The sequence below is a fragment of the Limulus polyphemus genome, unplaced genomic scaffold, assembly GCF_000517525.1.
Source record: "Limulus polyphemus unplaced genomic scaffold, Limulus_polyphemus-2.1.2 Scaffold11731, whole genome shotgun sequence".
Classification (NCBI taxonomy): Eukaryota; Metazoa; Arthropoda; class Merostomata; order Xiphosura; family Limulidae; genus Limulus; species Limulus polyphemus.
Window position 1 is genome coordinate 947 of NW_013677341.1, and position 11368 is coordinate 12314.

Sequence of the window (11368 nt, forward strand, 5' to 3'; positions counted from 1 at the left end):
CTTCCTTTGGTGTTTGTAACTCAATGTTTCAAATAAAGCTCTACCTCCCTTGTGTGTTTGTAACTCATTGTTTCAAATAAAGCTGTACCTCCTCTGTTTAGTGTTTGTAACTCAATGTTTCAAATAAAGCTATATCTCCCCTGTTTAGTGCTTGTACCTCAATGTTTCAAATAAAGCTATATCTCCCCTGTTTAGTGCTTGTACCTCAATGTTTCAAATAAAGCTATACCTCCCCTGTTTATCATCAAGAACTTACAATCTTAGGTTTAAATGGAGGTTGAACTTCTTGATCTTCAATCTTCTGCCAATCTATCCTCCTGAAGAAGGGATGATTACGAACGTCTTCTTCTCCAGTAGGCCCACATCCCAATCTCTTGAAAGGAGTTTTCGTTAAAAACTAAATTACAAAACAGGCTTGTTAAACCCACAAGTAAAATAATATTTTGCTACATATTAACCTAGTGGTTTAATATATTGAAATTAACGAAGAATTATTAGTGATCTCTGATGAATCAGAAGAAGAGGCTTAAGGTCTAGAAATTAAAGAAAACCGAAAGATTGATAGGAGACAATAGTGGTTTAACACCTTGAAACTAAGGAACAGGTATTGGTGGCTTTTGTTTTTTACAGTGCAAATTTAACATTATTTTATTTTAAACTTTATATCTCTGGACAAAATAAAAAATAATGAAAAAATCCGCAAGTATCCACTCGGGTTAAAGGCGTTTCACACACACACACACACACAAATTGATTAACCTACTCCTTTGCAGACATCCTTGGCTTCTTTTGATAAAAACTTTGGGTAAGAGACGTTCTGGTCAATGATGGAAGCAAACAACTCTTCTTCATCTTCCCCATCGAAGGGAGGCTGAGAAATAAGATGACACTTACCAACTTATGAAGATCGCACTATTTTACAGACATTTTCTTATATTTTTATTGCTTTTATTAAATGTATAAAGCACGTGTAACATAATATGGGAAACATTTATCCCAAAATTTTATACGAACAGATCCCCCTACCGGTGAAAGAAGAAACGGAGAAGTTTAAGGTGTGCTAATATTGCCGCGTTTAAGTTCTACAAGAAAAGTATAATCTTTACAGGAGAAAATACTAAAATCCATTACAGATTGAAATTTTATTTGAAAGTTATATTTGTCAACACCAGGTGGCAACAGTGAGAATTCTAAAATCTTTGATGATGAGCAGATCCAAATCACACTAAATCTGTCAGTTGCATTTTCAAGGGCCACGAAAAATCAACTACAATCAGTGGTCAAAGTAAAAATCTGTAGCTGGGAGGAGGAGGAGGGAGGGAGGGAGTACTTAACCATCTAGGTCACTTGTTTTAGTATAATCAATTACCTATGACAAAATATTTATTAAATATGTACTGTATCACGGAAGAAACAAAATTTAACCAGCAGTTTTGACGACAACCAGAGTCGTACGACCTTGGACGACAAGGTAAAAGGTTAAATACGACCATTGCTCCCAGATACCCCTAGCCGCAAATTAAATTTTAAACACTGAAGACCAGTTTTAATCTTATGATCATCATCGTAATTCTTATTATAATATAGTTTTAATTCCATTTGCCTCCTTGCTTCGTATCGCTTGGGGGTTGGGCTAGTGGGGTACAATTCTGTATAAATGAAAACCAAAACCTACCTGACCAACTAGCATTTCGTATAAAAGAACTCCATAGGCCCACCAGTCGACTGACGTATTATACGGCTCGTACAGAATTATCTATAATGAACGAAAACTCAGTTAAGATTTATGTATTATCTATAGCAAATAATACGATAGATTTAAAGAAAAATCATTTAGGAGGTGAATATAACTTCTATATATTGATTCTTGAAAAATTGTTACCAGAATAAATAATAAGAATACACGTACACATGGAGCTTTGTTTTTGACTGACAAACGGACGTATAAACTTACAGCTTTGTTCTTAAAGGTCAAACAGACCCGTAAACTCACAGCTTTGTTCTTAAAGGTCAAACAGACCCGTAAACTCACAGCTTTGTTCTTAAAGGTCAAACAGACCCGTAAACTCGCAGCTTTGTTCTTAAAGTACAAACAGACCCGTAAACTCACAGCTTTGTTCTTAAAGTACAAACAGACCCGTAAACTCGCAGCTTTGTTCTTAAAGGTCAAACAGACCCGTAAACTCGCAGCTTTGTTCTTAAAGTACAAACAGACCCGTAAACTCACAGCTTTGTTCTTAAAGTACAAACAGACCCGTAAACTCGCAGCTTTGTTCTTAAAGTACAAACAGACCCGTAAACTCGCAGCTCTTTTCCTAAAGTACAAACAGACCCGTAAACTCACAGCTTTGTTCTTAAAGTACAAACAGACCCGTAAACTCGCAGCTGTGTTCTTAAAGTACAAATAGACCCGTAAGCTTACAGCTTTGTTTCTAAGGAACAAACAGACCCGTAAACTTACAGCTTTGTACCTAAGGGACAAATAGACCCGTAAACTTACAGCTCTGTTCCTGAGGGACAAACCGTAAGCTTAAGTATACAATAAACAATACGGCCATTAAAACAAATATGTAATACATAACTTAAAAACTCGATAATGTAAATGAAGAGTCACAGATAAATGTCAGATTAAGTTTCAAACTTACATTTTGTTATTTGTAACAAAAACAAGTGAATTCTTCGAAATCATCGTGAAAATTTTGATTCGTTACTTTGTGATCAAGACAGATAGATAGTTTTGATATTGGCACACATGATGGAAACTAATAGTAATGAAAGCCAGTTGTTATGTCACTGAATATACTTAAAATGTAATATATTTGGAACATTAATATGTAACTACGTTAACACATTTTAACACCAGACTCAAAGTATAGAATGTGAATGTCTGAAGACTACTAAAAGATAGCAATAACACAGTTTAACACCAGAAGCTAATTATAACACATGGAATGTGAATGTCTGAAGAATACTAAAAGATAGCAATAACACAGTTTAACACCAGAAACTAATTATAACACAATTAATGTAAATGTCTGAAGAATACTAAAAGATAACACTAACACATTTTAACACCAAAAACTAATTATAACATTTGGAATGTGAATGTCTGAGGAACAATAAAAGATAGCAATAACACAGTTTAACACCAGAAACTAATTACACAGGTCTGCGATGGTTATATTGTCTTGATATTTTTACATGTTCTACATTAACTTCCATAAGCTGAATCTGAAAATTATATCCATTTTTCTCCATCACGTACACATTTTTCACAAAACGTCATATGTACTTTTACATAAGTGAATCATTTCCATTGAAATCGGGTCACATTTTGTTATGCTTAAAATGTTGACAACCGCCGGCTATAGATTTCTCTAGACCAATCGTGACGTGAGAGTCTTATCGATCGTTCTAGAACCTACAAGAAACACACCGCTAGTATATAAACGGTTAACAGGCCGCATCACGTGTCATTTCTGGATAGTATTTGTTTGTGTGTCCACTTTAATATTATTATTTTTTATTTTCAATATTATTTATTCGTCGCTATGGCAACAAGAAGTTATGTAAATGATCCAAATATATTCTGTTATATTTGTGGTAGATTTGTTGTAAAGAAACAAAGGCAAAACATTACAGAATTCGTCAGAAAAGCGTATTACGCGTGTTTTGGAATAAATCTTGGGGACCAAGAGAAATCATTGGCTCCGCACAAAGTTTGCACCGTTTGTGTCGAAAAGTTGAGACAATGGACTAAAGGTAAGAAAATGTCTTTGTCTTTTGGAATTGCAATGGTCTGGCCTGAGTCTAGAAACCACGGAAATGACTACTATTTTTGCTCATGTAACGTGCAAGGCTACAACACTTGAATAAAAAGGAACTTTCTTATCCAAACCTTCAATCTGCTAATAAGACCTGTTGCTCATGGACCTGATGTACCTGTACCTACTCCACCAGACTCATGATACAGTTTCATCTGATTCTGAATCTGGTGTCAACAGGAATGATGATAGGGATTGTTTTCAACCTGAAATATCTGGTGAACCACAACTTTTCACACAAGGTGAACTTAATGATTTGGTGAGAGATTTGGGCCTTCCAAAGGATTCTTCAGATATTTTTAGGTCCAGACTTCGGGCTAAGAACTTACTTTCTCCAGGGACATCATTTTACTGGTACAGAGATTGTAAGAAAGGGTTTATACCATACTTTCCACAAGAAGGTTCACTGGTTTATTGCAACAATATTGCTGAATGCTAGGAGCTGCAGTCTATGAACCAAGAAAGTGGTAACTGTTCATTGATTCCTCCAAAAGAAGTCTAAAAGGTGTTCTCCTTCACAATGGTAACATATATTCATCTGTTCTTATTGCTCATTTGGTTCACTTGAAGGAAACGTATGAAAATCTCGAAATGTTTCTTAATAAGGTCAAATACAAAGAATATGGTTGGCTACATTGTGGAGACTTAAAAGTCCTTTGTATGTTGTTGGGTCAAAAATCTGGTTATACAAAGTGTCCATGTGTTTTGCACTGGATAAGGAAGCAATGGCCACGCAGAGTCAGCCTGACACCAAGATCGAAAAACATTGAACGTGACACAAAAAAAAAACTATTACCTCCACTTTACATAAAATTGGGCTTGATGAAGCAGTTTGTAAAGGCCTTAGACAAAGCTAGCAACTGTTTCAAGTATCTATGTTGGCAATTCCCAGCTCTTTCAGAAGCAAAACTTAAAGAAGGGATTTTTGTTGGGCATCAGATTAAGAAATTGACTTCGGATGAACAGTTCGAAACGACAATGAGGAAAGTTGAAAAAGAGGCATGGATTGTCTTTAAAGATGTTATTGACAAGTTTTTAGGAAACAACAAGGACCCAAATTACAAAAATATTGTCAATAACATGCTCGATAAATTCAGAGAGTTGGGTTGTAATATGAACTTGAAAGTTCATTTCTTACACTCACATATTGACTGTTTCCCTGAAAATATTGGTGCCGTCAGCGAAGAACTATGGGAAAAGGTTTCATCAAGACATCAAGAAAATGGAGAGGAGGTATCAGGGAAGGTGAAACATCAGTATGATGGCTGATTACTGTTGGTCATTGAAACGAAATGCTCCAGACGTCATACATAAAAGAAAGACCACAACACGTAGTTTTGAGACTAAAAGATGTAGATTTCACCCCCCCCCAAAAAAAAAGAAAAATCAGGATGAATGAGGATACATATTCGTTTGACATCAGTGTTCTTCCCTTTTCTTCAGCTTGTTTGTATTTTTGTTAACAAATAAAATGCACCTCAGTGACACAGCGGTATGTCTGCAGACTTACAACACTAGAAACCGGGTTGCGATACTTGTGGTGGGCAGAGCATAGATAGCCCATTGTGTAGCTTTGAGCTTAATTCCAAACAAACAAATATAATAATAAAAAAATTTCATTGTGGTAAACGAAATAATAATATGATCTAAGCAAGAGTTTTTTTCCCCGGTTTGTAAAAAATCCTTACGTGATAGAAAAAAAATGAACATTATTTTCGAAATCTGCGTAGCTGAATTATGGAAATTCTGTTATTAAAACCAAAACAACTTTTATGAAGACCAAATTCGCAGACCTGTGTTATCACACATGGAATGTGTATGTTTGAAGAACACTAAAAGAAATGACAGACATTATCTCTGTAGCTATATAATCGGGAGTTAAAAGAAATGACAGACATTACCTCTGTAGCTATATAATCAGGAGTTAAAAGAAATGACAGACATTACCTCTGGAGCTATATAATCAGGAGTTAAAAGAAATGACAGACATTACCTCTGGAGCTATATAATAAGGAGTTAAAAGAAGTGACAGACATTACCTCTGGAGCTATATAATAAGGAGTTAAAAGAAGTGACAGACATTACCTCTGTAGCTATATAATCAGGAGTTAAAAGAAATGACAGATATTACCTCTGGTGCTATATAATCAGGAGTTCCACAAAACGTTCTCGTAGTTTGATTGTTTAAAATTCCCTCTTTACACATTCCAAAATCCGCTATTTTGATGTGACCGTTTTCATCTAAAAGTACATTGTCAAGCTTGAGGTCTCTGTAATGAAATAGAAATACATCCTATGCAGGTATTGAAAATATCAACAAGCGCGTGACGATAACCCTAATTTAATATTTTATCCACCAGGTTCTCTGGGGTCTTCACATGTTAGGGCAACATATACTCTCCAAGATATACAGGTTTAATAAACCGTTAGGGTAACATATCCTCTCCAAGATATACAGCTGTAGTAAACCGTTAAGGTAACATATACTCCCCAAGACATACAGCTTTAGTAAACAGTTAGGGTAACATATACTCTCCAAGATATACAGTTTTAGTTAACCTTTAGGGTAACATATCCTCTCCAAGATATACAGTTTTAGTTAACCTTTAGGGTAACATATCCTCTCCAAGATATATAGTTTTAGTTAACATTTAGGGTAACATATCCTCTCCAAGATACTGTCTAGTTGCATAAAGATAACAAAAGTTTCACTTCTAAAAATAACTAATTATGGATTTTTTTTATAATTAAAAAACAAAACCACGAGAAACTAACCTGTAAATTATCCCTTGACTGTGAAGGAAGAACAACCCGATAGCAATTTCCGCTGCGTAAAAACTGGTATAAAATAAAAATAATGGTGTAGCGTAGATACATAAAAATTATAGTGTAATGTAAATACATAACAATTATAGTGTAGTGTAAATACATAACAATCATAGTGTAGTGTAAATGCATAGCAATTATTGTGTAGTGTAAACACATAACAATTATTGTGTAGTGTAAATACATAACAATTATAGTGTAGTGTAAATACATAACAATCATAGTGTAGTGTAAATGCATAGCAATTATTGTGTAGTGTAAACACATAACAATTATTGTGTAGTGTAAATACATAACAATCATAGTGTAGTGTAAATGCATAGCAATTATTGTGTAGTGTAAACACATAACAATTATAGTGTAGTGTAAATACATAACAATTATAGTGTAGTGTAAATACATAACAGAGAAACAGCATGACATAGACGTCAAGAAATCTTAATGAAAGTAAGTTTTGTCATTATAGAGAAACAGCATGACATAGACGTCAAGAAATCTTAATGAAAGCAAGTTTTGTCATTACAGAGAAACAGCATGAGATAGACGTCAAGAAATGTTAATGAAAGTAAGTTTTGTCATTACAGAGAAACAGCATGACATAGACGTCAAGAAATGTTAATGAAAGTAAGTTTTGTCATTACAGAGAAACAGCATGACATAGACGACAAGAAACCTTAATGAAAGTAAGTTTTGTCATTATAGAGAAACAGCATGACATAGACGTCAAGAAATCTTAATGAAAGCAAGTTTTGTCATTATAGAGAAACATCATGACACAGACGACAAGAAATCTTAATGAAAGTAAGTTTTGTCATTAAAGAGAATTATTTTTCTGACTCACACTAAAATTATTCCAGCACACAATACAACAAAGTTAGCATTTATTTGTTTGTTTGTTTGTTTTGAATTTTGCGCAAAGCTACACGAGGGCTATCTGCGCTAACCGTCCCTTATTTAGCAGTGTAAGACTAGAGGGAAGGCAGCTAGTCATCACCACCCACTGGCAACTCTTGGGCTACACTTTTACCAACGAATAGTAGGATTGACCGTCACATTATATCGCCCCCACGGCTGGTAAGGGCGAGCATGTTTGGTGGGACGAGATTGCGAGTCGAGCACCCTAACCACCTGGCCATACTGGGCCTTATTTGTTTGTAGTTCAGCAAAAAGCTACAAAGCTATAAAATGTGCGATCTGTGCTGTGCCTACCACGGGTATCGAAACCTGGTTTTTAGCGTTATAAACTTTCAGACTTACCGCTATCCCACTAAGGGACACAAAATTAGAAAAGATGATGATATAATAATTACAAGGAAAGAAATTTTTCTTAGAATATGCAAACGACCCTTACGACAAAAATAGAAGATACTTGCACGGATATAGGATGGAAACGCAAGTTACAAGAAAATTAAATAGTTACTTACACGGCCACAGGCTCTTTGAATTTTCCGGTCTGTTGGATCTGAAACATGAGGTCTCCCCCACTCACATATTCCATTACAAAATACAGCCGATCCTAGGAGTAAGTATTGATTTATATATATATATATATATATCCAGATACCAATTTCAACAACAAATATTTCATTGTGACATATTACATGTAATGTAAATATAACAATTAAATTTTAAGATTTTTGTCTTTACAAATCGGTAAAAATTATATAGCAACAAAGGAATAAAGTATCACGTGTTTTTCGTTGCACAATTCGGAAAAATATGCTATCTTTCCTGTGCCTAACACGGGTTTTAAAACTCGGTTTTTATAGTCGGTATGTAACTGAAGGAAAACTGTCACCAATCTTAGTTTATAATCGGTATGGAACTGAAGGAAAACTGTCGTCAATCTTAGCTTAGAGTCAGAATGGAACTGAAGGAGAACTGTCATCAATTTTAGTTTATAGTCGGTATGGAACTGAAGGAAAACTGTCGTCAATCCTAGTTTAGAGTCAGAATGGAACTGAAGGAGAACTGTCATCAATTTTAGTTTATAGTCGGTATGGAACTGAAGGAAAACTGTCTTCAATCTTAGCTTAGAGTCAGAATGGAACTGAAGGAGAACTGTCATCAATCTTAGTTTATAGTCGGTATGGAACTGAATGAAAACTGTCATCAATCTTAGTTGTTTTTTTTTCATGTTATCCTGAAAACTGGACTGGAAGTGGACCAAGCTGGTTACTTACCTCAGTTTGGAAGCAGGAGTGAAGCTGAACTAAGAATGATGGCTTATCACAAATAGCCAACGCTCGCTTCTCGACCATGGTACACTCGATATCATCATCTTGGATAATGACATCCTTCTTCAAAATTTTTATTCCATACAGTTCACCAGGGGACCTCTTATTTTCAGCTAACATCACCTAAACATTCAAAAACACAAATTTGGTAAACTGTTTCACTCCTGTTAGTAAACTGTTTCTCTGCAGTAAGTAAACTGTTTCACTCCTGTTAGTAAACTGTTTCTCTGCAGTTAATAAACAGTTTCACTCCTGTTTAGTAAACAGTTTCACTAAAGTTAGTAAACAGTTTCACTCCTGTTAGTAAACTGTTTCTTTCCAGTTAGTAAACAGTTTCACTACAGTTAATAAACTGTTTCTCTCCAGTTAGTAAACTGTTTCACCACAGTTAGTAAACTGTTTCTCTCCAGTTATTAACCAGTTTCACTACAGTTAGTAAACAGTTTTACTCCAGTTAGTAAATATTTTTACTACAGTTAGTAAACAGTTTAACTCCAGTTAGTAAATAGTTTTACTCCAGTTAGTAAAAGTTTCACTCCTGTTAGTAAATACTTTCACTCTAGTTATAAACAGTTTAACTCCAGTTAGTAAATAGATTTACTCCAGTTAGTAAAAGTTTCACTCCTGTTAGTAAATACTTTCACTCTAGTTATAAACTGTTTCACTATAGTTATCCCTATTGTGGAAGAACATGCAACTTATTTGGGTCTCCTACTTTGGACTAGGTTTTGGTAAAATGTATCTTCCTAAAATGTGCGTACATTCTTGCTGGAAGCCATGTTTTCACTTAGTACATTGTTACTGGTATAATAATATTTAACATAGAACTCACAAACTGACAATACAGTTCCTAGACCTAATTACGTTAGTTTTATAATTTTTCTCTTAAGACTACTTTTTTAATTGAGATAAAACAATACCGTCTCACCTTTCCAAAACTCCCCTTTCCAAGAACCATTAGGAAATCAAAATCTGATACACGCATTATTTTCTCGTCATCAACTGATTGGTAGATGTCAGTGATGTTTTTCAGTCGGTCACTGATCTGGTTAACCTGATGATAGTTTCGGCTCTAGAGAAAAAAGTGGATGTATTTAATTTTTCCGAAGGAACTAAAAAACAACAACTGAACTTAAGAAAGAAACACCATAATGCTCGAGGTGAAAAAAGTACCAGGAAAAATGGAAAATGTCATAATAATTGCAGTGCAACAATACCAGGAAAAATAAAGGAAGACTAATGAAAAACACTTCACTATACCTTTGGTCAATATATACTAGAGAAATATAGTGTGTTTTCTTAATAAATACATAAAAATGAAAAAAAGCAAACATTGGTCAGAAAGAAAAACCTTGAGATATATAACAACTAATAATAAGACTGCTACTAGAACTTGTTTCGAAAACACGATACAGTTTACAGTCAGACAAACACTGTCTAAACCTAGGCTTGAAATAGTAATGTTAACAATGTTATTGTTTGTACGATTTAACTAAGTAGAAAGAACATAGATACAGTTTACAGTTAGATAAAAACTGTCTAAACGTAGGCCTAAAACAGTAATGTTAACAACGGTAGTGTTTGTATCATGTAACTCAGTAGAAAGAACATCGATACAGTTCACAGTTAGATAAAAAATGTCTAAACCTAGGCCTAAAACAGTAATGTTAACAACGGTAGTATTCGTATCATTTTACTCAGTAGAAAGAACATAGATACAGTTTACAGTTAGATAAAAACTGTCTAAACCTAGGCCTAAAACAGTAATGTTAACAACGTCATTGTCTGTATGATTTAACTCAGTAGAAAGAACATCGATACAGTTCACAGTTGGATAAAAATACCTAGGCGTAAAATAGTAATGTTAACAACGGTAGTGTTTGTATGATTTAACTCAGTAGAAAAAACATAGATACAGTTTACAGTTAGATAAAAATACCTAGGCGTAAAACAGTAATGTTAACAACGTTATTGTCTGTATGATTTAACTCAGTAGAAAGAACATAGATACAGTTTACAGTTAGATAAAAACTGTTTAAACCTAGCCCTAAAACAGTAATGTTAACAACGGTAGTGTTTGGTATCATGTAACTCAGTAGAAAGAACATCGATACAGTTCACAGTTAGATAAAAAATGTCTAAACCTAGGCCTAAAACAGTAATGTTAACAACGGTAGTATTCGTATGATTTAATTCAGTAGAAAGAACATGGATACAGTTTACAGTTAAATAAAAACTGTCTAAACCTAGGCCTAAAACAGTAATGTTAACAACGTTATTGTCTGTATGATTTAACTCAGTAGAAAGAACATAGATACAGTTTACATTTAGATAAAAACTATCTAAACCTAGGCCTAAAACAGTAATGTTAACAACGGTAGTGTTTGTATAATTTAACTCAGTAGAAATAACATCGATACAGTTTACAGTTAGATAAAAATTGTCTAAACCTAGGCCTAAAACAGTAATGTTAACAACGGT

At 34.2% G+C, this 11368-nt stretch overlaps 1 protein-coding gene across 1 annotated transcript; it reads right to left on the reverse strand.

The window, feature by feature from the left end:
• Nucleotides 1–256: 256 nt before the first annotated feature.
• On the reverse strand, nucleotides 257–9955 carry LOC106476824 (protein kinase C, brain isozyme-like; the record flags this gene model as incomplete). Its single annotated transcript, XM_013937445.2, has 8 exons — nucleotides 9816–9955; nucleotides 8834–9010; nucleotides 8075–8166; nucleotides 6600–6662; nucleotides 5956–6094; nucleotides 1676–1756; nucleotides 764–871; nucleotides 257–397 (listed from the first exon to the last, which is right to left on the reverse strand). Coding segments are annotated over exons 1-8 (858 nt in total), but the record flags the coding sequence as incomplete, so codon positions are not given.
• Between the last annotated feature and the right edge of the window lie 1413 nt (nucleotides 9956–11368).